The sequence below is a fragment of the Harpia harpyja genome, chromosome 21 (assembly GCF_026419915.1).
Source record: "Harpia harpyja isolate bHarHar1 chromosome 21, bHarHar1 primary haplotype, whole genome shotgun sequence".
In the NCBI taxonomy this organism is placed as follows: Eukaryota; Metazoa; Chordata; class Aves; order Accipitriformes; family Accipitridae; genus Harpia; species Harpia harpyja.
The window spans coordinates 19269857-19296596 of record NC_068960.1 but is presented as its reverse complement, the minus strand read 5'-3'; the positions used below and the strand labels follow the sequence as shown (position 1 = coordinate 19296596).

General features: G+C 58.3%; 1 protein-coding gene across 2 annotated transcripts in view; it reads right to left on the bottom strand.

The window, feature by feature from the left end:
• The window catches only part of NTN3 (netrin 3), a 31776-nt gene extending 5246 nt beyond the window's left edge, over positions 1-26530 (bottom strand). The window contains exons 1-5 of one of the 2 annotated variants that reach the window (XM_052773347.1): positions 26425-26530; positions 16373-17368; positions 9119-9307; positions 4074-4223; positions 3032-3085 (exon numbers count right to left, since the gene is read on the bottom strand). In XM_052773347.1, the coding sequence (XP_052629307.1) occupies positions 3032-3085; positions 4074-4223; positions 9119-9307; positions 16373-17339 (1360 nt within the window). In that variant the 5' untranslated portion in view covers positions 17340-17368; positions 26425-26530. Of the gene's footprint in view, positions 1-3031; positions 3086-4073; positions 4224-9118; positions 9308-16372; positions 17369-25735; positions 25788-26424 lie in introns of those variants that run through there. The other variant, XM_052773348.1, reaches the window with a different exon arrangement.
• Between the last annotated feature and the right edge of the window lie 210 nt (positions 26531-26740).

The following is a 26740-nucleotide window of genomic DNA, read 5'->3' as shown; positions in this document are numbered from 1 at the left end:
TGTTCCCGCAGCCCGGCACCTGCTGCCAGAGGCAGGGAGGGAGGGGGGGGAATGGGGGGAGAAGCGGCTCAGAGGCTGCCTGGGGTGGGAGGACCGTGGGGCACTGGGGGTCTGAGAGCCCCCTCGGGGAGTGCCCTGCTTGTGGAAGAGCCCAGAGGTTCCTAGGGGAGAAGGGTGCAGGCAGGGTGCAGGCAGCAGGCAGGGTGCACCTCTGTGGCCAGCCCTGCCTGCAGCACAAGCACACTGGAGGCAGGGTGCACCAGGCAGAGTTGGGCAAGGCAGGATCACCTGCCCCATCTCTGATCCCCCCCAGCAAAGGGGGCAGCAGGACCCCAACCAGGTCGCCTGCTCCCCTGGCGCAGACTCTGGGCAGAGTCGAGCTACTTTGCATTAAAGATATTCAAGCTAGAAGCCAGAAATCTTAAAACAACAAACCCACAGATAAAACTAGAGGCAGTTTAAGGCAGACCTGCTCCGCTAAAACAAAGTAAACACCCGGGTGTCCAGTGAGTGCCATTTATTTTTACGCAGCTGAAAATATCAGACATCACTCTAAGACTGTTCCTATTTATAAAGCACTGGAGGGGAGTCACCTTGGTTAACTCTGCTCCATGTGTCACTCTCTGTTTGCAACAAAACTGTCCAAATCCCCCTTTCCCCTCCCCTTTTTTTTCCTTTTCATAAAGCCCGGTGTTCCCAGCTCCCTCCCTCGCAGCAGGCAGGGCAGGCAGGGCAAGCAGGGCAGGCAGGAGTAGAGGTGGTGGTGGTCTGCCCCGTCCTGCGCAGCCTCCCCAGCAGCGTTACCGTCACAGACAGCTCAGCTCTTACAGTCGTCCCATTGTGCAAGACACACTCCACCAAGGAACGGCTCTCCTTCGCTGCCACAGCGTGGAGTGAAACCTCTGCCAGATCCACGCAGGGCTGCTCGACTCACATCCTGATAACACCTCCTGTTGCCCAGCCCCTCTGCAGAGCAGGGCCAGGAGGGCTGAAATGCGTCCGTGGGTGCCAGGCTGTGCAGCACGCCCAGCCTCTGCGTCAATACATGTGATCTGCATGCGTACAGGGGCCAGCACCGCTCCGCAACGAGCTGAGCCACCAGCCTCCTCCCACACATCTCGCCCCTCCACCCCCATCCACACACTTTACTCCTTCCATAGCTCCGTACCTTTGACACTCCTTTTTCCAGTCCCCCTCCTACAGCCACCGAGTGCATGCAGGTGGCTGCAGGGGCCATGCTGGAAGATGTTCCCAAAAGGCTGAGGAGCACATCACAGGCATGCACCAGCCTGGGAAGGGGCTGTTGGCAATTTCTACCCGTAAAGTGGGGTGGCTGTGGGAAGGAAAGCTGGGGAGAAGGATGCATGCAGGGCACCGGGTCTCCATGGAGCGTGCAGGCTCCCCTGGGATGGACGTACCCTGAACAGGGCACAGGGAAGCTCCTTGTTAAATATGGGCATGGGGAGCTGGAGGTGCCCCTGCCATCTTCGCAGGACTACATGCTATGGGATGAAGTGGAGGATGGTGCAGGGTGCCTATTCCCCCATGCTGGCATGCAGGAGAAGACCACGGTCTTGGGGACTGCAAGGTGAAGGGTGGCCCAAAGAGGAAAAGGGCTGCTTCTTTCCCTAGCTTCTCCCCCTCGACCTAACTTGGGATCCCTCCAGAGGGATAGACAGTGGGATGGCTAGGAAGAGCCACGCTACGGTGCCGACGGGACTGCGGAAGGAGATGGAGGAGAGAAAAGCTCTGCTACGGCCCCCTCTGACACACAGCCACGCGTGCCTCTGAAGACCTGGCCCGGCATCAGCACAGCCCATCCGCTCCCACTGCTGGTGACCACCACGTAGGGCACAGAGGTGCCAGGAAGGTAGAAGAGATGGCAGGGGGTGGCTGATAGAAGAGGGGCAGTCAGGGAGGAGTCGCAAAGCAGCTGCTTTACCTGTCTGCCATGGCATCTGCTGGGCCCCATCCTGCAGTGCCAGGGAGGGCTGAGTGTGGCGGTGACAGCACAGGTTCTGGAGGCCGGCACACCACTGCTGCTATCAGCATGTGCCGTGTCAGGGTGAGAGCTGAGGGCACCTCGGTGGGGCCCTGGCAGCTGTGGCTGGGCTGGAAGAGGGAGCCTAACCCACCGGTGCAGGCAGCATCCATGCACCCACCAGTGCCCAGCCCTAGCTGAGCCTCTGCAAGAGCGCGAGCAAACCTGCAGCATGCGTGGAGACGTGAGCCTTGCTGCCCCAGCTTGGGGAAGCCAGGGTGGCTCTCGAGGAGCTCTAAGGACAGTGGCAGAAATGCATCCCTCTCCCGTGCAAAGCCTGCAACTTGCCACCGGAGCTGCCCCCCTCTCTGGCTGGGTGACAGTAGCAGTGATATCAATCCTCCCATGGTCCCATCAGCCCACAGAGCCAGGACAAGCAGCTCAAACCCAGACACTTCACTCCTCTGGACCTGGATGGGGCAAGACCCATGTCACCCATGTCCCACGGAAGATCTGGCAGCCCACGCCCCAGCACAGGGGCTCCTGAGCCCGCCTGCAGCTGGCAGCCTGCTGGACCCCCATTGCCCTGGCACTGGTCAGAGACCCAAGGCCCCGCGGAGGTAAAAGGCACCGAGGAGAGACCTCTTGCACTGGCACTGATAAAAGGAGATTAAAAAAAAGCCAGCCCCCAAGCACCCACTGAGCCATAGGTGCTGCACCCCACAAGCCCTGCTATAACCTGCTGAGGGGTGGTGAGGCCCTGGCAAGCTGCATCCCTGGTTTCCTCCCCGGAGGGTATGGAGAAACCTTTTCCCCGAGAAAGCCCCATCAAGCTTTGTCAGTCCCCTTCCAGAAATATATAGGATTTCAAATCTCAGTCATTTTTTTGGCCAAAATTGTTCGCCAAAATTTTTCACCGTTAATCTTTTTGCCAAAGGGTTTGGCGGGGCTCAACCCTTCTCCCTGGTGTGCTGGGGAGAGGGGAGGTGGGATGGGATGTGTCCGGCAGGGCTGGGGCTGTGAGCTCAGCCTGGGATGCGGAGCACTTACCTGCAGGTGCCTCCGTGCTGGTGACCAGGGAGGTGGGGTTGATGGCAGGGATCTCTGGAAGGGAAAGTGAGAGATGTCTTAGGAAAAAGGGATCCCCAGTCTGGGAATGACACCTGGGCAAAAGCCCTCTGCAAGTGGGGTGCAGAGGAGATTTTGTGGGTCACCTCCAGCAGCTCACTAAGAAAGATGATAGGACAAGTCTGACCTGAATATTGCAGGCCATTAAATAGACCTAGAGATGCCCAAACTGAGCTCAGTCAATCGGGACAGGCTGAGATGCTGCAGCCCCCAAGAGCCCTAAGTTGCTGCTGCAGAGGATGTGCTTCAGGGACGGATGCTCTCCTGGTGCTCAGCTAATCTGAACTCAGTTTGGGCATCAGACGGATGCTCGGCTGATCGGTGTGTGCTCCAGGCTGCACAGCACAAGGATAAGTGTGGGCAAAGACAACACTTTCTTGGGACGGCTGGCGACAAAACGTAGGGGAAATTCTGCCCTAACCCCAAATCTGGGGAAGAATAGAGGGAGAGGAGCCAGCCCCGCCAGCTCACCCCCACTGCCACAGCTCCGGCAGTGCCAGCGGATGCTGCAGGGCAGTAAGTTGTTCCTCTGCTGCTTGGGTCAAATTCAGACCCACTGCAACAACAAACACCGTTTTATGCTGACCACAGGATCTGGCCTTGCCCCAGACCTGACCACACTCAGGTCTCAGCCGGGTGAGGAGGGCACCTTGCTGCAGCTGAAGATACGACCTAGCAGAGCTGTTTCAGCCAGCTGGAAGCACTAACCCAAGGGGTCTTTCAGAGCCTCCTGCTCTGAGGGATGTGGAGCACGGGTGGCCCCAGAAGGTGACCCAACTGTCCTAACTTGACCATGTCCTGGAGGACGTCCATAAGGATGGACACCCTCTCATCTCAACCTCCCACCCACTACAAGCCGCCCGCACGCGGGTGGGGCACCGAGAGGCACCCACTGAAGCCAGCCCAAGCAGAGCATTCCCCAGCGTGGGTCCCCAAGTGCAGGGCAGGGCACGGCAGCACTCACTGATGCAGGGGGCCACTGGTGAGCGGCTCTGCTGGTAGCCCTTGGCACAGCGGTTGCAGGTGAGGCCGGTCACGCCATCCTTGCAAGGGCACTGCCCCGTCGTCTGGTTGCAGGTCTTGCCAGCCGCGCCAACAGGGTGGCAGTCACAAGCTGGGTGGGAGAGAGAAAAGGTTACATGAGAGGTGATGCACAACGCAAATCCCAAACTGGACCCAACATGCCACCCCTGGAGAGGCAAGGAGAAGGTGGGTCCTTCCAGCACACCGGTGGAAAGTAGCCGCTGGGGCTGGCACAGCCAAGACACACGGATCCAGACATGGCCCCGTGTGTGCTGCAAGCAGCATGGGCAGGAGGGCAAGCGGATGAAAGGCTTGGCTAGGGTACAGCCTCCACTGATGGGGATGCTCAGAGTGCGCCCCTGGAGACCCCACAGCTCACACAGGCACCTGCAGCTTCCAGCTGGCATTTAAGGTCTGGACACCAATAGAACAACTTCTTCCTGCCGGCTTTGCCGTGCAGCTGCTCTGGGGACAGCCTGGCATGCACGCAGGCAGGAGGAGGGATTTCCATGGGTAGCCCCGTGCCTGCTGCCAGCCTTGTCCTGTGCAAGCAAAGGGAGCGGGACTCACATGGGGCCATGTAAACCCTTGTCCATGGCCAGGGTGGGACTGAGGGCACTGCAGGGACAGAAAGTGGACAGATACCCGCCCGGGTCTGCTCTTCTCCCACCTCAACCCCAGGGCGATGTTCCTGTCGCAGCAGTAAACAGCATTTTCTCCACTTGCTCCCCCACCTCTGAGCTTTCCAGTCCACAGAGCTGATCCAACACTGAGCTTTTACACAAACTTCAGCCTTGTTTTGGTCTTAGAATGGTCTGAAGTGGATCTTCTTGATGCTTCCCAAGCTCATTAGCCTCAATGCCCATCCTGCCTCCTGGAGACCCCAATGAAAGGATGACCCCATGGCTTTCTACCACAGCCTCCCTGGGGAAAAGCCACAACTGAGGTGGGTAAAGTTGGGTCTCCATCCTCAGGACAGACCCAAAGTGACTCTCCATCACACAACACTGGATGACGGACCCACCAGGGGTTCCCTATGAGGAGGGGTGCGGGAAGCAGATGCTCACTCAGGAGAGGACCTTCCCATCTGCCTGCCCAGGGCTGGACTGGCTATGAGATGGAGGAGGTTATCTTGGCCTCCATCAGTGTAAGAGTTGAACGTGATTCCAAAGCAAAACAAAAACATCCCCCCCTGCCTGCCCCCTGATGTTATCGTTTCCCTAATTTTCACCAGATGGGACTGGTGGGAGCACCATGGCACTGCTCCGTAGGCCCCCTCCTGCACGGCCAGAAACCAGAGTGAGCAGCCTCTAATGGGGACCAGATGCTTCATCCTTATCAGATCTTGGCTGGGACTGGAAGCGGACGTCTTTTTGACAAGGATATTTTGGGGGCTCAGCTGTGATAACAAATGGCAGCAAGCGAGGGAGTCTTGGCATGACGTAGGGCTGTCGGAAACACGGGGTCTTTCTTCAGTCACAACAGGCTTGCCTCCTGCCAGGGCGGCCGGCTCTCCCCAGTGAGCCAGGCTTTCCCAGCTTTCCTGCAAACAGCCGCTGTCAGCTCACCAGGGGCCCCCAAAGGCCCTGAGATCATGGGATGGTCCAGCCCTGGACTGCAAGGAGTAAAGCCGGCAGCGATGGTCCAGTGCTTGGCCAGCCTCAGATGACCCATGGGAACAGCACCGCTGCTTTGCCTGGAGGAGAACATCGGGTTTACCGCCCTCTTTCAAACCACCACGCTCTGGGACATTTCAGCTGCTCCAGTTGTATCCTGATGGTCTCCCTATGCCTAATCCACAGGGCTCTTCTGTGTGGGCTTGGCTGGATCCTGCAGCACTTGGAGGAAGCAGGTGCCTTTGACAAGCTGGCAGGTACACCTCTTGGAAACCATCCATTGCTTTGTCTCTTTTCTGCTAGCAAAGCCTTAGGTTTCTGTTAGTGGGGCTGGGCATGAAGCATCACCCATCCTCATCACCACCTGTGCTGGAAAGAGCAGCCCAGTGCCACCAGCATCACCCTGGTGCTGCCCTGAACAAGGGGCTCTCACCCCACCATTGGTGCTTGGAGTGCTCCCAGGGCCACAGCGCCCATCTCCAGCTGGCGAAGTCCAACCCACCCCAGAGCACCTGGGCACAAGCCCTGCCAAACACCCACTCGTCTGGGAGACATAACTATGCAGGGAGAGCTCAGAGGTCCCTGCAGCCATCACTCCTGCTCTGCATGCACAGGGACAGACAGTCTGTGCCCTAAAAAATTTATGGCCAAAGGCACGCTTCCAGCAAAGATTTAAACAAGTGCTTAGCTTCACACATTGTGGATAATCTCTTGGGCCCCAGCAGTGTATTCCTGGTGTAGAGTCTAAGGATGGACATAAATCTCAGCACAATCAGGATCCAATTCACCTAAGCAGATCCCTCTTCATGTGGTGGAAGAAGGCTTTCAATGACTCTTGATGTTTTACCTGGATCAGCAATTAAGGCAGTTTTGCTCATCTTACGTTCGCAACAGATAGGTGTCTTTGGGAGATGAGCTTGGTCTCTGTCAGACCACCCTCTGGCCCCTCACCCCACTGTGGTGGGACTTCCTGCAGTCCCATGAAAATCCATTGCTCCTTCCTGCTCCGATGGGAAGAGCATCCCAGGCAGCACTCAGTCCTTACCCCAACCAGTCCCACACCCCAGCATGCCTGCATCCCAGCATGCCTGCATCCCACCATGCCAGCTGTAGCATCTCCATCCCTCCTGACTTGACCCACAGAGGGGGGCTGGCCAGGGGACCCCATCCTGGCACTAGAGAATGCAGGTGCCAGGGGCACAGCGCAGCTCCATGCCCACTGCCCACACACCGAGCCCTGCTGCTCGCAGTCCTGCCGGTTGCCAGGATCTGGCCCACAGTGCTTGAATGGTGGATTAAGTCACTAGCTTGGAGCTTAACTCACCGAGCTGTGCTTGCCAGAAAGCATGTCTTGCACCTAATATTGAGGGTATTTTTGCGTCTTAAGGCTTAGCTGCTACTGCTTCACCAGTTTTCATTGGAGAAAGCTCATGGTTTACAGCTTTGTTTAAATTACAGGGATTAATGCACAGCCATTCTTTATTTGACTTTTCAATTACCACCATTGAATTAATCCTGTAGGTTGTTCTGCCTTTTCCATGCTCCCAGTTTTCCGTCTCACAGCGTCCAGCGGTGACGCTGGCTGTTGGCGGGCCGGTGGCTGGAGGGAAGAGCTCACTTCCCTGCTCGCCGGTCGGTGGCTGACGGCTCCACTCAGTTGCCAGCAGGAGATGCAAGCTTGCGCAATCTTCAGTTGATATTTTTGTGCCTATTTCAAAGACTTGCGTCCCAGCAGAGATGAACCATGGTTGGATAGTTATTTAGTAACATGCTTTGGGGTTTGTTTAAATAAAATGTAATAGTCCCTGGCCTTTGGGCTAGTATTTTGCCTTCTGATTATGAACCGAGCTTCGTTCTTAGCGCCTGCAAAATCTGCCTTTGCTGGGATACTCAGCTTCTCCCCTGGACCAGTGTTGCGGTGGGTGCAAAGACCTTTGTTCAAAGCTGCGGATGTCAGTTCGCAGCAGCCTGCTTTTAAGATCTGCTGTCATGAGCCTTGCTTTTCCTTTTCTTTCTTTTTTTCTTGCAGGAGTGCAGGTATCTGAGCTGTAGGTACAGGACTCATCTTTGGAAAAGCCAAGCCCAAACTGTCTTGTCACATCTCCATGTATTTGTATATCTCTCTGGCAGCACCAGCTCCCATTCATGGCACTGGGCAGGCAGGCTCCCAGGTGCTGGTCCTGCTCCAAGGAGCTCCCAATCCCAACAGATCCACCACTGGATAAGTACAAGAAAGGGGTGGAAACACTCTCTGCTTTACTGAAGGAGGGGCAGCCAAAGGAGCAGAAGCATCAGGGATTTTATTATTAACTCGGTTCCCTAAGGCAGAGCCAGGAACTGGCTCCCAAGACCCAGGGTACCGCCTTTACTGCCAGATCCTCCTCAACATATGCACCGTAGCGGGGGACGGCCCTCGTGCACATGTTCATCTGGCTAGGTTGAACCTTTGCAGCATTTCCAAACCACGGGCAAACCCTGCCAGCCCTCCGGAAGCGGCACCCCCCGGACCGGGCTGGCAGAGACCTGCCCGTGGCTTGGCAAGGGGACGGGCAGGGGCGGGAGGTTTGTCTGCGAGGGGGGGACCTGCCGCAGCACCCCACTCCTCCGCTCTGCCGCAGCCCGGGCATCGCTCGCTGGCGTTTCTCCTGCACAGCGGTGTCAGCCCTCACCATGTCCCACCAGCTCCTGGGTGCACCGGGATGCTCTGCCACCCCATCCACTCCAGAGGAGCCACCTTGAATCCGAGATGCTTTCCATCACCGTAATACTCCACAATTACTGCCCTGCAAGGATGGTGGAGCAGGACTTGCTCTGACGGACTGCAGGCTGCTGCCTGCATTAGGCAGGCGCAGGCAGACGGAGGTAGCCAGGGCCCCTCTGCTTCCTCCATCCTCAGCCCTGAAAACGGAGGGACCTGAGCCACAGCCCGGGTAGGAAGCACTGCGCCCCAGTGTCCCCAGTCCCACAAACCCGTACCCAGCTCCGACCTACATGTCGAGCTGGGCTGTATTCAGTTACCCTCCTCCCTGCTTCCAGCACCTAGCCAAATCCTACTTGCTTTATTTATTATTATTTTTTTGGTAAGTGCTCTCTTCCCCGGCTGGAGCAGAAATTGAGACCTCAATGCCCAGCATAGAGGCGGCACTGGGGACTCCGGGTCCCACAGGGAGGCGAATGCCTGCAAGCCTTCCACTTTGCTTGGGATATTATCAGGTAATTTTGGTAGCAAAAGTAGAAGGAGCTGGTAAAGCAAAGGGGAGCAGAAACCCCTTGTGTGGGGAGGGGTTGTCCCAAGGTTGGGAGGGAAGAGCAAGGAGACCAAGAGAGATTATATCACCTGTGCTGCCTGCATGGAGACCTCCCAGCTTACCTTTGCAGGCCTTACGGTCTGTGATGGACTTGCTGAGGTCGTGGTAGAAGCCCTCCTTGCAGTAGTGGCAGTGCCGCCCTGCGGTGTTGTGCCGGCAGTTGAGGCAGACGCCGCCACTCTTCCTGCCCGAGAGCTTGTACAGCTCCATGTTGAAGCGGCAGCGCCGGGCATGCAGGTTGCAGTTGCAGGCTGCAACGGAAGGTGAGAGGGTGAGGACTGGAGGTGAAACCTGGGAGCCCCCCTGGGTGGGCTGGAGCTGCCCCGGTGCCCTCCGCTGCTGCTGGGGGCGAGGGCTGCCTGCACTGGGGGAGTGGGACAGGCAGGGCACGGCACGGCACAGCCGGCCCCAATGTGGCGTCCAGATGTGCAGTATCTGCCGCCCCACAGGACCGGTGCCGGGAGGTCAGGGCGGAGCAGAAAGGGCACGTGTAGGGATGGGGCACCGCTCGGCCGAAGGCAGGCAAGCGCAGGATGGAGGGGTGCAGCCGGGGGGTCTGGCAGTGCCAGCTGGGCACCTGCAGCCCCACTGTCCCCCCCGCCCCTCCCCTGGCAGCCGGCTCCGGTGACAGAGCCCAGCCGGCCTTTCGGCAAGACCAACCACCTTGTGCCAGGGGGTGCGACGGTGTTGCCCCTGCTGCCTCACAGGGTGCCACCCTCAGCATCACCAACGGAGCCCCCAAATTCCTTATATTTAAGACTCTACCCTGTGGGCATGTGCACACACGCAAAGAAGCCCACATAGCAACCCATGTGTGCACATGCACAGATGTGTGCACGCACAAATGTGCACAAGCACACACACAAGCTCATGTGCACACAAGCATGTATATGCACATGCATACACACAAATGTGCACAGAAGTATCCACATACCGTTATATGTGCGCACACATGTGTGCACTAGCATGCACACAAACATGCATGCTTACATGTGCAAGCATGCATATTCATACACATGCTCATGTGTGGGCATACACACACATGCACGAATATCCATGCACAGATGCTCGCACATGTGCGCACACATGTGCACGCTCCTGCAAACACACACGCACGCTATTTTTTCATTAGCCACAGGAACTGCACAGCCCCCCCTGCCCGATTCCACGTGTGCGAGATAAAAAGGCAAAGCCATGCCCGGTCCTGCTTAACACTCTCACAAAAAGATAATGGGAACAAGATTTCCTTCGGCAAAATGCGGCGCCCTCCTCCCCCAGCCCCGGCCCCCTCCCCGTGCCGGTAAATTGAGGTTGGGTGAGAGTTTTTCCAGGCGTACTGTGAAATTCATTAACGTGTCAGCCCAGATTTAACTGCTTAGGCCTGGCTTGGCGGTCGTGTGAAGTTGCCTCCCCCCTGGCCAGGAGCGCCGGTGGGAGCTTCAGCCCACGCAGATCAAACACTCCCTCACCCGCCTTGTTGCTCTGGCCTCCGAAATGCTGGGGTAAGAAAGCTGGAGCAAACTCCAGCCCTTAAAAAAAGAGCCTTTTCAAAGGCTTAGATAAGTTGAGCAAAAGGTTGGTGCCGGCCTTGGTGCTGCCGGCACCATGCGCTCAAACCTCATCTCCCCCCGGAGCTCCCCTGTGTTATGAGATTAGTGTAAAAATCACATGGCAGGCATCAAAATAACACTCCGGTGTGGTGGTAGGTGCCTTTAGGGGCTTGTGCCTTTTGAGCTCTTTTTTTTTTTGCCCAGTGCCAGTGAAAAATAGGGACTTTTGAGGCAAATTCTGACATGGGGCTAGGCACTGGGATGCAGCGCCTGGAGGGAGAGCAGCAAATACTGCTCATGGTCACAGGCAGCCTAGAATGCTGCCGTGCCAGGGATGCTGCTGTGCCAGGGGTGCCGACGCTCAGCCAGGCTTCGCTGGGGCCAGGAGAGATGCGGTGAAGTACCCCAACATCCAGGCTGCTCTTGCACTCACCAGATAACAGGACAGGGACAAGCCGGAGTGGTTTGTGCTGCTGAACCGAGGCAGCCACACGTAACTGCAGCAAAGGAGCTATTTTGGGGGCGTAGAGGTGCCTCATTATTCCCTTGCATCACTGAAAGACCAGTTGGGTCACCCCAAAAGGTGGCTTTGCTGTCCACCTGGGAATGCTCAGGGCCGCCCCCCGCGAACCCCCAGCATCCTCTGGGGAAGGAGAGGGGACGGCAGCCCAGAGAGGCGGTGATGGGCAGCGGAGGAGAAAGGTCAGGTAAATGATTCGCCGCCCTCGGCGCGGGTCCCTCTCTGCTTCCAGTTTAATTGGTGAGAGAGTAACTGGCCAGGGCCTTTTCGTGGCATCAGCGACCCTGCCACAGGTTGGGGGCCCTCCCGGCTGGCACGTCCCCATCAGCCCTGGGGCCATCCTTCCCTGGGAATATGCTGCAGATCCTCCCAGCAGCCAGCTTTTGGGGAGAAACCTCCTCTTCCTGCCCCGTATCGTCCCCTCTGCCTGCAGGCAGTGATGCTGCCCAGTCTGGGTTGTTGCTCCCAGCCCAGGCTGGGTGTCCAAAAACTGCTGCTGGCTTAGCAGGAACCAAGCCAGGATTTTGGCGTGATCCCGGCCAGCCGACATGGGGACCTGGCTGGGCTTGGCCATGCTGGGATGGGTGGCTGTCCCCTGCTCAGGGACAGGGCCACACCAGCATGCATGACCATCCCCTCACCCCCCCAGCGCAGCCATCCGGCACTAATTGGGGCAGACGGGTCCCCCCTCTTACCCGGCTAAATACTTGCACTGTTCCTCAGCGCCGACTCGGTTGCAAGCTCTGTCTGTCTCCCGTTAATCACTAATTAAAGGCTTGAATGTTCCCTGCTGTTTGGGGTATTAATAAGAATTTAATTGCACAGTTTGGGGCTAATTACATGGTAGCTCGCTTCCGCCCTTGTACAGTATGCCCAATTAAACAATCATATGATCAATTAAACAATCACAAGATCTAATAATTTGCAATAATAGACTAATTAAATGTCGACACCTTGCAATGGAGCAACCTTCTGTCCCCCTTTTGATGGTATTTGAACCCCTGCCCAGGCCCTGGCCTCCCCACAACCTTTTCTCCTCCGGGCTGCTGCGGATGGAGGAGCCCAGGGCGATGGCACAAGGGGGTTTGGGGCAGGGACGCCACCACAGGACAGGCAGCGCCATGCACTGGGGCACATGCATGGCAGGTGATGGAGCCCACAGGGCAGGAGGGGGGCTCGCTGCCCCTACAAGTTCCCTGGGAATAATTAGTGAAGGCAGCCGGCTCAGCGAAACCCTAGACCGGCTGCTGCTGCCAACCCGCAGCGGATTCGAGCTACGCCCCTGCTTTGGCTGGAGGAGAGCCCAGCCGGGACGGCGGGGCAGGATGGGGCTGCACCTCCGCCCCAGGGATGGGAACCGAGACTAGAAAAGCCCCTTCCCTCCCATCTGCACTGCCCCTCCATCATGGGGAAGGTATTCGGAGAGAGGGGCCGGGGCTTGCACCTCTACTGCCAAGGAGCAGGAGAAGCAGAAGTAGAGAGCCCTCCCCAAGAGGCTGCGAGCTGAGAACAGGGGTGCGAGGGACAAGGCTGAGCCACTCCAGCTCTATCCTGGCAGGAGCAGGACTCAGGATAGTCAGACAAGGGTTAATCCCCTCCCCTCCCCCCTGCACCCCAGATCCACTGGGATGCTGCACCCCATGGGGAGCAGGTGCCCAGGCAGGGGTGGCAGGGGGATGCTGCCCACTTGTCTACCTCCAAAAGCTATCACCTACCCCAAACCACTCCCCGCTGCTCTCCCTGGGGAAGGACCATGGCTGGCGCTGCTAGGAACCCACCAGTTTCCAGCACATCTGCTGGGGAGAGGGCGAGGAGCACCCCGTTGCAGGGAATGCGGCAAGGGAAGGGGCTGCAGATGTGACTGCCAACAGGCCACTGGCAGCACAGGTCCTGCTCCACAGGGTAAAACAGCCCAGGCCAGCTCACTGGGGGATTGCTGGGATAATTTTTGCATGGGAAACACCAAGACAGAAAAAGAAAGAAAACGTGTACAGGAAGAGGCAGAGGGGGAAGCACATGGGATACTCTAAATCCCGTCACTGCTCTGGGGATTGGTGTTTTCAGGCACTGGCATCCCAGATCGATTGCCACAGTCCCCCATCCTGAAGCAGAGGGAGCAGCAGCCAGCAAGGTCTTCCCAGAAGAGCACAGCCCCTTCCCTGCCGAGCCCCCCGGATCAAAGTGAGCCCCGTGCATTATCCCGGTGCTCCGGGGAGTGCTCCCGCCGTGGCGGCCACAAAGGGAACAAGAGCTCCCGCATTACCAGCGAGTGCATCAATTACTTCCAGTGGCTGCCTTGTGCTAATCCGCTTCCCCCCTCCTTCCCCAGGCCGGGTGTTTCGGGGATGGCCTGCTGAGGGGGTGACTGGGCTGCCCCAAGCAGCTCCGCATGTGCGGGCAGGGACCGGCAGCAGCGGTGGGAAGGAGGAGGCGTGAGTCTGCAAGAATAAAGCTAATGCATCACATGGGGGGGCTCGGGATTTCGGCAATCCTGCTCCCGCTGGCTGCTCTGCCAGGATTATCCTTCACTGAGACTGACCCAGGCTAAAAGCTGGGGACACACATGGATGGGGACACGTCTCTCTCTTTCCTGCCCCTCTCTTTCCCCTGTTTTGGGCAGGGCACACCAGAGGGTACACAGAGCACCCCAATATTGGCAGGGCATGCTCCCCGCAGGAACACAGCCCTTTTGGGGTATCAGGAGAGCCCCCAGTGCCCGTGGACTGCTGGCACTGCTCTCTAACCACCAGGCACGGGGCCACGCACCCTGCAGCACGGAGCTGGCACTGTGCCCTCTTGCCAAGCCAGCAGCGTGGCAAATCCACTGTCGCCGTCCCTGCTGCGGCATCCCCAAACCTGCCTGCCTGCCAAAGTCACACTGACTCCTGTAACACCACAGTGTGGCGATGTCCCTGCGAATGCCACGGCCACCCTACGGCAGCCTGGTGGGGTCGCGCCCCATGCCAATGCTCAGACCTCAGGTGTCACTGAGCTGTTTCACCTCTGCATTTTCCCACACCAGCCAGACGCAGAAATTCTTGTGAAATAAGAAAAGTTTGTCCTTGCCTCCAGCTGCGTGGATGGATGTACCAGCACCGTGACATGGTGCAGGACATCAGTTTATCTCCATGCTGGAGCAGGCAGAGACTCCCATGCACTGGAGGTGGACAAACCCCCTTGAAGGGCGCTGGGGAGCACAGAGCCAAGAGGTGACATCCCAACACAACCTGAAGCTGTACCAGCCCCATGGCTCCAACTGGATCCACTTTTGGGGTGCTGCAGCCCCCAAACCCTGCCCCTCAGCTGGCACTGGGTTGCAAAGCTCCTGCATCCATCCACCCTCCTCCTCCTCAGCCACGCACAACCATCCACCACAAGCCAATATCACCGATGCCCGGCCACAGGACAGAGTCCGAAACCCTGCAGCCCCCAGGCTGAGCAAAGGGAACTTCCCGGGCGGCCTCTCCTTTTAATTGGTGCTAATTGCTGCGTCTGTTCGTGCTGGCTGGGGAGATGTCATTGTTGAAAGGCACAGAGGGGAAGGCTCGGGGAGCTAATCCAGCTTTCAGCCGTTAAGCCCTTCGGAGGCGGGTGATGGAGAAGCTCTTTCAGGTCCCTTCAGAGAGGGCACAAAGCCCAAGAGGGGAAAGGGAGAAAGAAGGGGAGCAAATCAACAGGAAAAACTACTTTCACACGCAGCTCGGGGAAGGGTCTTTGTGCACGGGGCTTGTCAGGGGGGAACTTGAAGGGACTGCGCTGCGCCCCCCGCCTCCTCTTCCCTCCCTCGTTTATCTTTTCAGCCCATCTGCCAAAAGGGTGATGCAGCTGGGGGCAGGGATGCTCAGGAGCACGGCCCTGAGGAGCAGGACCGTCACCCTGCGATGGACAAGATGGACAGACGAACAGGAGATCTGCAGATGCTCCCCCAAAACAAGCCTCCTCCGGTTTAACCCTTTTTGTGCCAGTAGAGCCACCCCCGCTGCCATTATGCTGCTTCACTGGAGGATTCAGCGGTGAGGCAGATGCGGCATGGGGTGCCGCAAGGGAGGCAGATGCGGCATGGGGTGCCACAAGGGAGGCAGCCATTGAGTCGGAGTCCTTCTTTTGTCCCAGGGGGTTTCCATGGGTTCACCCACCAGCCAGAGCCCTCCCCTGCCCGACCTGCCAGCAGCTGGAGGCAGCAGCCATGGGCAGGGTGCAGAGTTGAGGGTTTTTCTGAGCTTTGCTCCAAAACTCATCTTTCTGAGACAAGTGGGAAAACGCAAGGGCTGACACATTCCCACAGGGCGTGAAGCTCCAGCACTTGCTTTGAATCCTCTGCCTTTTTAGCCATTCTTAGAAGAAATCTGCTGTAACATATATATATTTAAGCCGACAGCTGGGATCTCAACAAGACATCGATCACAAATACTAACAAGTCTCTCTGACCTCTGGCACATCCACTGAGCCTTTCAGGAGCTGATTAATGGTACGGCTTTCCCTTGTCTCCATCCTCCCGCCACCCCCTGGGACCTGGGCTCTGGTCCAGGAGGAGCGAGAGGCTGTTCCTCCCTCTCCCAGACCTTCACAGGGCTCTGGCATCCCCCAACCCCATCCCAAATGAGGGCAAAAGGCAAAAACCTCCACCAAAATCCCACAAAGGTTTTTGAGCGGGACAGCCAAGCAGTGCCAGTTTGATGTTTTGGAAATATTTCGTTTCAATGACAATATTTTTAACTCATGGAAACCTTTGCAAGGACAGACAAGCTAAAACCGCTACGCAAAGCGCCATGCCAGACCAAATGCAAATGATAAAATGTTGAATCTGGGTATCTCAAGTATTTCCTTAATCTCTGCCAGGTTTTGCTGCCTGCTCCCTACCCCAAAGCACACCTCGTAGGAGACTGCCATGATTCCCCCTCCCAGCCCAGGGACAGCTGGTTTGCTGCCCAAGGGAAACACCCCCAGCCGGGCATGTCACATCCCACACCAAGGTTTGCTGACCAGCTGGAAGACACCGGTGTTTTTTCAGAGGGTTTTGGTGCTTTGGCTCATGGCCAAGCCACTGCACCTCCACAGGGGTACCTGCAGCAGAGACAGGGCAGATGCTTGAGACTTTCCCAGTCCTCCAGCAAGGGGGATGCTCCCCAGCATCTCTGGACAAGCACACTCCATCGCTTTGGCTCAGCACCCATCAATTCCTCCCCCAATGCCCTGTTTTAGCATTTCAGCCGTGGAAAAAAAATAAATATTTAAAAATCACTTACCCAGACACTCATTGGCCTCACGGGCGCTGGCCCGTTGCCAGGGCCGGTCGTAGTGGAAGGGCTTGCAGCGGTCGCACTCAGGACCCTCCGTGTTGTGCTTGCAGTCACACACCAGCTTCTGCTCCTTGTCCTTCACACAGCGTGCCGCATGCCCGTTGCATTTGCAGCGCCCACCGACCTGCAGCTCCCCTACCGCGTAGTAATAGGGGGTCGAACTGGTGCCCCCCTCCTCCTCACCGGCATCCCGGCTGCCCAGGTCACGGAAGAGATGCGGGCGGCTGAAGACCACGCGGATGTCAGTGGCTGTCACCCAGTCCTGGAGCACGGGGCTGCTGTCAAAGTCCTGGGCGGATGGTCGCCCATCAAGGGTGCTGAAGGCGATGAGCCCGCCGGTGAGAGGGTAGAGGTCTGTGAGGCCATCGGTGCAAAGGGCCTCCTGCTCGTTCTGCTTTGTGACAGTGGCTTTGCTGGGCTTGCCATAGATCTTACGGCACTGTGAGGAGTAGTACTGGTATGGCACCCAGGTCTTGCCGTAGTCCATGGACTTGAGGATGGCGGTAGACTCGGGCCGGGGCGAGCAGAACTGGAGGCTGACATAGACCACCTCGAACTTCTTGCCGAGGGAGAGGGTGAGGGTGACATTCTGGGGTGACTGGTGGAGGGTCTCCGAGCGCCAGCATGTCATGTTGGAGGCAGTGTTGAGGTCGGTCAGGTAGGCGGGTGGGTGGGCTCGGCGGGGGTCCGAGGCATCGCAGTGCCGCGTCGGGGGCTTCCCACACGTGCTGGAGGCTTGAACCTCCTTCCCGAAGGCGGCATTGACAAATTCAGGGATGCAGCGGCGAGGAGCGCCGCTCTCGTCATAGCAAGGGTCTGGGGGAGTCTGCTGCGCCACAAAGGGATTCACCGTCTGGGAGAGGCCCAGCATGGTAGCGGTGAGGAGCAGGCGCAGGAGCTGCAGGACCTCCATCCTCCCGGGGCGAGGGAAGCGGCTCCTCCCTGGGGCAAAAGCAAAGAGAGTGAATGGTGCCGGCAGCGGCATGGCCGCAGCACTGCCCGTGCAGGGAGGCTGGTAAAGGATGGGGAACACCCCCATGTCTGGCCCTCGACCTGCGCCTGCCTTCCCACCCCAGATCTACTGATGCTCCATTCTGAGAGCAGGGCAGGCAGGTGATTAGTTTGTGCTGCCTTATCCACACCAATCCCTCCCTCCTCATCGGCAGGAGTGAAATACCGCAGGAAATGGCAAAAGGAGCTGAGCTTTGGAAGGAGGAGATTGAAATCAGGGTCCAGCCCTTCCCTGGTCTCTTACAAACCATCTCAGGGGCAACAGGAATACACATGCCTGCCAGTAGCCCTGGCTATCACGCACAGTTCAGAGACCCCTGTCACTGCACGGCTGCCAAGGATTGGTGGTGGGGAAATGCTGCGGAGACCTTTCAGCTGCGACAGTAGCTGCAAACCCCAAGGTATCCAACTGCAGCCCAAAACAGCTCCCACCAACATGGGAGGAAGGAGCAGCAGTGAAAACACCTTGTGGGTACATTCTGCAACAGGCAGAAGCTTGCCAGGATGCAGCCCTGGGACTCCTGGGTCCAGCACCACTTTCCCTGTTGTGCCACAGCCCCAGCAGCATCCTGCTGGCCGTGGGCTCTGTGGTTTCTCTAAGCCAGGGGCTGGATCGCCTCCAAATCCCACCACCACACTACCCGAATATTCCCACTGGCAAAAGGAGGTTATTCTGGCCTCACCCCCGAGAAACCCAGGTCTGGGTCTGGCCTGTCTGTTAATGGAGGGAAAGGCAAGGACCAAATGCAGGGCTTGGCTGGGCTCCTCTCCCAGCAGCCGCAGCACAGGGCCAGGGAATGCTGGGTGGCTCCCAGGGGACATGGCTCATCTCCCACGTTGCTGGCTTGGAGGGTAGAAGAGGGACTGGAGATCACGTCCCCTCCTGCTGGCTCTGGCTGCAGCAGGAGCATCCCACAAGATGCAGATCGGCCATGCCCCATCCTTAGCATCATGTGAGTGGCCACGGCTTACACATTCACCAGAGAACAGCCCCGAGCACTGCAGCTGGTAGTAGACCCCTGCGCTGCCCAGCTGGGTGGATGGCACCAGCCCTGCCAACCCACTTGCTTGGCTGGAGGGGCCGTGCTGAGTGCTGCTTGCCCCAGCCACCAAGCCAGGTTCTCTGGCCTCTACCAGCCTATGCCATGGCTAGGGCAGGCAGAGGGGGTCCTCCCATCGTCCCCTCTCCCACTAGTAAATCCTTACAGGATGACTTGAGTTTTGCACTTCATGCTCAGGAATGAAGCCCTGTGCCGGCAGCGTGACCCAGCATAGCAGATGCTCTGTGCCCCATCTACAGCTCCCAGCATCAATCCTGCCTGTCCAGCTGCCCACTCCAGCTGAAGGAAGCTGGCAGGGGACAGCCCATTTCAAATGATCTGGGATTTTTTTTTTTTCCCTTTTGCAAAAAAAAACCCCAACAAAAACCAAAAACAAACCAAAAAAAAAAAAGGAGCCGGCCCTGGCTGTGGAAGAAAGCTGCCTCTCTCCGGTCTGCCAAACCGCTAATGGGGGGAAGCTCCTCCCTTCCCAGCCATGCTCAGCCGGGCAGCCCATGCCTGCCAAGGGGGGAGTAGGGACAGGGGTCTCAGCTCATCCTTGGACATCTCCCCCAGGACAAATCCTGGCCCTGCCACCTCCATGCTGTTTCCTCACTGCTTAATCCTCTGCTGATGGAAAGGGGATGCTCACTGCTGAAAAATCGACGGCTCCCTTGGTGGTCTCTGCATCACCCCAGCAGTGCATCCCCTGCTATCTGGCAGTGCTGCAGAGCCTTTCGGGGACACATCAGCCCACGGCTCAGTGGCTGGGCAGCCAGCAGGCAGCAAGACAAGGGATGCTGTCTGTTGGGCGCCCGGAGCACCGAGAACCCCCTACTTGAGGAGTGTGGCATGCAGGCAAGGGCTGTGGGAGCAGAGAGGGGAGCAGCAGGGACATAGCAGTCACCACAGTGGCGGAAGCACCATGCCACAAGCACCAGGCAGTGAAGAGCATCCCCTGCTGCAGGGTTCTGCCACAGGGCTCTGTCAAGAGCCCCAGCCCCACTGCAGGCAGCTGGCTCCTGAGCAGGAGGCAAAGCCATGGCTGCTGCAAGGTCCCCAGCGTCTGCCTGTCCTGGAACTGTTGAGTGAAGATAGCACCTGGATAACCCCCCAACACAATTCTGATGGGACCATCCCCAGCACCTGCCTGGTGCCGAGCAGCGAGCCAGAGTCCCTGCCAGCCCACAGGCAGAGCCCTGCTCCTGTACTCACACCCAGCACAGAGGGCTGCAAAATGCTGACGGACCCCCCCTGCAATGCCCGGCAAGACCTGGCCGAGCACACGCCTGTGGAGGCCAGCACAGCCCCTTCAGTCCTGTGATGCTGCCAGCTTCCCTGTCATCCCCATCCCCCACAGAGGGGGACCCAGCCAGGTGCAGCCACCACCACCTCCCATCGCACCAGCCCTAGGGCACAACTATGTACTGGGAGGAGAGAGGAGAAACCCCCAGGGATGCCGCAGCAGCTGCATCCATCCACTCCAGGGGGACTCGGGATGTACCAAACAAAGTACCCACTAAACCCTGCCAAGGCGGAGTCTCCTCCTCCCATCACCTCCTCTCTGCTATGTGACAGCAAGAGGACAGGAGTAGGGCCATGCTCAATTGTGCCACCTGCAAAGGCCTTTCAATTCCCTGTTAGGTAAGACACGAAGGTACAGGAAAACCCCTCCCCAGGGGAGAGAGACAGCACCAGCACCCAGTGGTGGCAAGGGGAGAGCCCAGAGGCGAAGGTGTTATGAGCAGGGCTGGGGCAGCAGGTCTAGGACCTGGGTCAGGGTCACCATTGCTTTTGGGGCACATGGGGGGCACGAGTATCTCCTCACCCTCACAGGAAACTCTGTCCCTCCCACCAGCCGTTCCAAGGCACAAAGCCCAGCGATTCAGTGCCCAACTTTTGGGAGCTCTGCTCCTGCCGGGGAGCAGCCGCCGGGGAGTCAATGCTCGCCCAGCGGCACATCGGTGCTGGGGAGGCAGGGCATGAATGGAAATCATTATCATCCGCGAGACCACACACAGGCATGCACGCTCCGCGCTCGGCTCACCCCATTATCCCGCTGAAAGAGAGCTGGGGCTGGTGGTCTCTGTGGGCCTCACCTCCGTATCGGAGAGGAGGGCAAACTGCAATCTGCTCCCTTTTATGCACATTCAGCGTGACCCCGGGATTGCCGGCAAGCTGCCAGAGAGGCCTGGGAGTGGGTATTTCTCTCCCTGTCCCCCATCTTCCCTCCCTTCCCACTTCCCATCTTTGCTGCCCCTGGTTCAGATTAAATGGAGACACTGCTGACTAAGCAGGGAGAAATGGGACGAGGCCCTCGGCACCGAATCCAGCCCTGCACCCGCCTGGATCCAGCACGAGGAGGGACATAAGCAATGGGATGCATCTCCCAGGGACAGCATCGCAAAGGTGTCCCCAGTGAGGCTCTCGGGTGGCTGCCAGCTCCTAGCCACCAGCAGAACCCGCGGGGCTGGGGGGGATGCAACGGCAGGGCTCACCCTTCCCAAGGAAGCAGCCGCCCTCCCGGCTCCTCCCCAGAAGCAGCTGCATTTTTGAGGTGGGCGATTTCCTCACTCCTCCGCTCAGGGAATGCTAACAGCCGTGCGGTTTGGAAGGAAGTCACGCCGCCGTAGCGCTTCAGAAGTGCTTTAAAAAAATTAGCTACCGCATCCTACGCCTCCACACCCCTTCTCCCTACAGCAGCAGGCTTCCCAAGGCGACTGGTGGCGTTTCCCCGCCTTGCAGGATGCTTGTCGGGGCGATGCTCCAGCCCACCGTGGATTCCCCTTCCCATCACCTTCCCGGGAGGCAGTGCTGCCGGGAGTGATGCCAGGCACAGATGCACGCCCAGAGCTCCGGGTCTCCGGAGTGGGTGCTTGGTCCCCAAAATTGAATGCACAAGGCAAGTGCAGCAGGTGAGCCAGGGCAAAGAGAGCAAACTTCCCCAAATACAGATGCTGGTGCCTACAGCAGGCCCAGGGTCACCACCCAGCAGACCAGGGCAGCGGCAGCTTTGCAGAGGTAATTACAGGATTAAGTGGAACAACACGGGGCGGGGAGGGAAGGGGGTTATTAGCCAGATTTGATCTCAGGACCTTTGCAGCACGGGAGCAGTCTTCTCTAATTAAAGCAGAGGGGGAAGGCATGAGTGGTCCAAGCAGTGCTCCACCATCCACTGCAGCCCTGCCACAAAAAACATGGGTTTAGAGGGCAGGCAATGGCTAAAGCTGAGCAGCCAGCACGTCCTGGGAGGGGAAGGGGAAAGCCCTGAGGAATGGCAGGGAAATGGTGCTTCCCTCCTGCCAGGGACCTGTGCTGCTTCCCCGTGTCCTCTCCAATGCTGCTGGCACGGTGCAGCTGGCTGGGTTTCTCCTCTGGGCCAGGGCAGCACGGTGCATTGGGTGCTCGCATCACCCGAGGAAAGCATGTGGCCTTACTTGGAACTGGTTGAGATGGGGATGCCTGGTCCCCATGAGGTGCTGCATCACCCTGTGCCAGCATGGGGCACACCCGCATGGGACACGAAAAGGCTCCTCATGGCACGGCACAGCTGTGGAGCAGTGGGCAGAAAAACCCCGGGCAAGGACCAAGGACCTAAGTACTTGAGGGGATCCAGCAACTAGATCCAAAGTGCTCAGATAGGGCCGATCCACAAGAACTGCTCATCCCTGAGCTGTGCCATGCCCAGTAAAGCCTGCCAGCAGCTCAGGTGCCCTCTGAGCAGGAGGGCACTGGGGGGGCTGGAGGGGACCCAAAGCAGAAGAGGACTGATGCGCTCAGAGAAGCTGTAACTCGGCACAAATGACCAGAGCGTGTCCCTTAACCAGGATGTATCTGCTACCAGACCTTGCACATTCCCACCTCATTACAGGCCATTTCTAATGAGGGCATCCCCGCTCCCTTGCCACACGTGCTGTGGGAGCGACCCACTGCAGATCTGCCCCAGCCCCACAAATGGGACCCATCTCAGGGAGCTGTTGGGGTCCCCGGGTCCCCGCCGCCTCCCTCCCCTCTGCAGGCACCGCTCCCTCACCCACCATGCCAATGCCAGCTGGGGGATGCTTCTTCCCCCCACCCAACAAGCAGAACGCATCAGGACCAAACTGTGCTCCGGCCATGGATAAATCATTCCATGTGTCGCTGGGACAACCCCCCCCCCCAAAACACACAAATGAGAAGTATTTAAAATGAAAGGAATAACCCCACGCAGCCAAAGCACTGGGACCGGGCTCGGCTTTCCAGCGGGAGGGAACACGCACGGCGGGGAGCGGCCGGAGGGATGCAGCGTGGCGGGCAGTGCTAATCGCCTTCCCAGCCACTAATGGAGCAACCGGTGCCCACTTGGGACACAGCTAATGGCACCGAGGAGATGCCTCGCTTTTCTTTACAAGCTCCCTCCTCTCTTCTGATATTTAAATATCAGAAGCTTCCAAGCATGTACGGACCCACATCCACAGAGCCCAGCACTCTGCACAGCCCCTTGGGCTTTCAGCCCCTGCTCCCCAAAGTATGTGCAGCTCATGTGGGCAATTACAAGGCAGCGTCTTCCTGCAGCAGGCACTCCTGGTGATAGATATTGCAATGCACTCTGGCAGGCTGAAGCCAGAATTACACAAGCCATACGATACCCCAGCGGTGCCAGGAGACGCATACAAATTACACTGCACGCAGGAAAGGATGGGCCAGATTCTGACCTCAGCCCCTTTGGCATCAGCCAGAAGTAACTCCATTCAGATCGGGCCAAACCAAGACGTAAGCGACTCCATTCAAATTTACACTGGCATACCTGTGGTCAGAATCTGGCCTGGCTTGAATTAGTTGCAGCCCGACATTACAAAAGGCAGAAACGGAGCCCAGATTTCCTAGGTTATCGAAAACAACAAAAAAAAAAAACCAAAGAGAGAGAAATCCACCACGAAGCAAACAGTCCCCAGGCTACTCAACCATGTGCATGGAGCTGTCAAAGGCTGGATGCTTGGATGCATTCCTGCTCACCCGTTTTGGTAACCCATAAGCCATGCTGACCATAGGAAGGAGGGACCAACATCCAGCATGGTCGTCCTGCTGGGTCCCCAACACCCACTCTGCTTGCCAGAATCCCTGGGTAGAGGTGGTCCCGCTCCCAGGAGGGGAGATTTAAGCACAGTATCACCCACATGCTGCGGAGCTGAATCTGTTTTGCTGCAATACTCTTGCATTCCCCGGCCAGCGCAAGCTGGAGATCTCCTCATGCTCCCAACACAACAGCAGCTCAAGGAGGCATCTGGAGCCCCTGGCCTTGGAGGAGCAGAAAGCATGGCTGCCTTGATGCTACCCTATTTATTAACCTCTACTACCGCTCGACTTGTTGCTTTACCCAACTTCAATCCCACCCCAGCTCCCTGAACCCCTTCGCACACTCCTGCCGCACCACTCAGCAACATTGTGTGCTCCCGGGAGCATCCCTCAGGGTGCAGACGGTTTTCCTCCAGCTGCTCCCAGCGGATGCACGGGACACGCGCGGCCCCAGCGCAGGAGTCCTCATTGCTTCAACCCCTTTCCACTCCATATGGGAATAAAGTGATCTGGTTTCCATAACGTCCCTTGTTGCCTTTTCACAACATGCCGGGCACAGATGTTGAAAATAGTCTGGATGAATATTTAAAATGGTATTCAGAGATGACAACATTTGGCCGGCTTTGAAAGATCTCTCACATCGGGTAGAGGATGGCTCACGACAACCGGGCCGGAAACACACTGCACTTTGACATCTCATTTTTTTTTTTTCCCCCCTCTCTGGCTATTGGTACGATATTTCATGCCCCTGGTGTCACACAGCCTGTTATTGCTTGAGTGCCAGCCAAGTCTGCAGCATTTGGAAGAGGCCATCACGTACGTTTTTAAACATCACGGGGCAAAGCAGAATATGGAAAATCTGTCGCGTTTCCATACCGAGTGCAAGTGTCCTGCGCAGGCTCAGGGAGGGGCTCGTGGGGGCACAAAATAATTGCTTCCTTATGGAGCAGGGCCTGACTAGCAGGGTGGGGGAACGGGAGGCAGAGGTGCTGCGGACACCCTTGGCACGGCGGGCTGCTTCCCTGCTGAAGGAAGATGAAGCCATCTCAGCACGTGCCCCAGGGTCTGTGCCAATGCTTACCTCCTTCAGGGGCTGGGAAACCCTGCTCAGATGTACATCTCTGCTAGCTGCCACCCAAGGTGGGACCTCTGTTCCAGCCAGCCCAAGCTGAAGACATTGTGTTCTGGTGCCCAAGGAGCAGCAGCAATGCTCCTCAGCCTAGATTTCCAGGAGCTTGCATTTCTGGTGGGCTCCTCGCTTCAGGCCACAGTGTGCTCAGCTGCATCGCTAGGCCTGGCTTCTTTCTTCCCCAAGCTTCAGACTCACCTCAGCTCCTTCCCAACCTGGCATTACACCTGCCCTCTTCTCTACAGGGACCTGGCTCACCTTCCTTCTTCCACGCGAAGGAGGAGGGATGTTGGGACCTCTGCAGCCCACCCTGTGCTTGGACTGCTGGACCTCCTGTCCCCTCACCAGCTTGCTCCAACCAGGTGGTCAGAAAAGCACAGCAGCTCCCTCTGTTTTATAAATGGGATATTGCAGAAAAAAAAGAAAAAAAGTTGCCCTCCATCCATCCAAACGCCTTGGAGGGTGTTTTTGGAGCATGGCTCAAGCCACATCCCTGCTGCACTGGTCGCAGGGAGCTCCAGCCTCTCCAGCCTGGCTTACGTTCCATATGTTCACAGCTCACTCGAGAGAGGAGAATCCATGCACAAGCACTGCCCGGCTGAGTGGCAAGCCAGCAGGACCACCGCGCTGCCGGAGGAGGTCCTGCTCCTGCCCACAGGCCTTCCTCACCCACCCTGCTCGGCGAGAACCAAGCAAGGCAGCAGACTGCCGAGCGCCACGTCCCCCATCATGCCAGTTATTCCTTATCCCAAGAAAGGTATTTCCATCTACCTACTCTCCCAGTGGGCCGGGAAAGCTGTGAGAGGGACAGCGTTTTGAAGAAATCTCATTTCAGCAGCTCCGAGACAGAAAAGCAAAAGCGAACCCACCAAACGCAGCCCAGCTTCCGTTCTCCCTGTGCCACCACCCGCTCATACATGCCCTGGCCAGAACCGCCGGCCCTCACCCTGGCTGTGGTTTGGGGCAGGGTGCCGGGGGTTGCCAAGGGATCTCAGCCAGCTTGGCCCCAGGACTGCAACGCAGCTATTTCCAGAGAGAACCCACCCTTCGAGCCGCCCCGCAGAGGGGTCTCACCGAGGCAGCTGTGCTGGGAAGGGACCGGCGATGGCCTCAAGCCTGGGTTGGCGGCAAGGGCAAAGCCACCCCACCAAGGTGGCCGGTGGCTTTGTGCTGGTGGAGACCTTCCAAGTGGATAAAGGCCTGCAGCAGGAGCTGCGGGCAGGGGAGAGCACGTGTGTGCCCCGTGCCTGGTCAGCCGGGGCTGGCACCGCAGGCAGCAAGCCTGGCAGGGCTCCTGCCGCTGCCTGCACCCGCACCCGAGGTGTGGCCAGGGCTCAGCGCCTCGGGAGGCTCCAGTCCCCCTGGCAGCTCCGCGACAAGGTGGTGTTGGGGGGCTGCGACACCGCGAGGCTTCGTACAGCGCCGAGCACCTCCGCCTCCCTCCGCGCCGGCTCTGCCGGGGCGGTGGCAGCAAGCCGGGCCGGGCCAAAGCGCGGAGCAGCGGCGGCCGGAGCTGCCCGGGCCGGGAGCGGGGCTCGGCCGTGCCCGGCTGCGGGCGGGCGGGCGGGCGGGCGGCACCCCCGGCCCCGCCGCGGGGAGGTCCCGTTTTCGGCGGTGAAAGGATGGAAAGGGAAATAAAGGGCGGGTGGGGAGGGGGGGAAGAGGGAGGAATAAAAGGCAACGAGGGAGGGAGCGGTGGGGAGGAGAGCAGGGAGCTGCTCGGCCGGGGCCGCCAGCGCCGGGAAGTTGGAGGAGCAGCTTACCGCGGCCGGGCAGGTAGCGGGGTCGGTCCGGGCAGCAGGTCCGGGGTCGAGGCGGTGCGAGGAGCCGGGGCCGCCGCAGCAGCAGCAGAAGGGCGGGCGGCGGGGCGTGGGGGCAGCTCCCCCTTCCCTTGGCTGATCGCAACACAAAAAAAAAAAAGAAAGAAAAAAAAGGAAAAAAAAAAAAAAGCAATAGTAACAAATTGCCGGGGGGCGGGGGGGCGGGAAAGAAAGCAAAATAAGGCGGAATAGCGCAAAGCGGGAGTGCTGCTCCCGGCGGTGCGGGCGGGTCCCCAGCGCCGTGCCCGCAGCCGGCCGT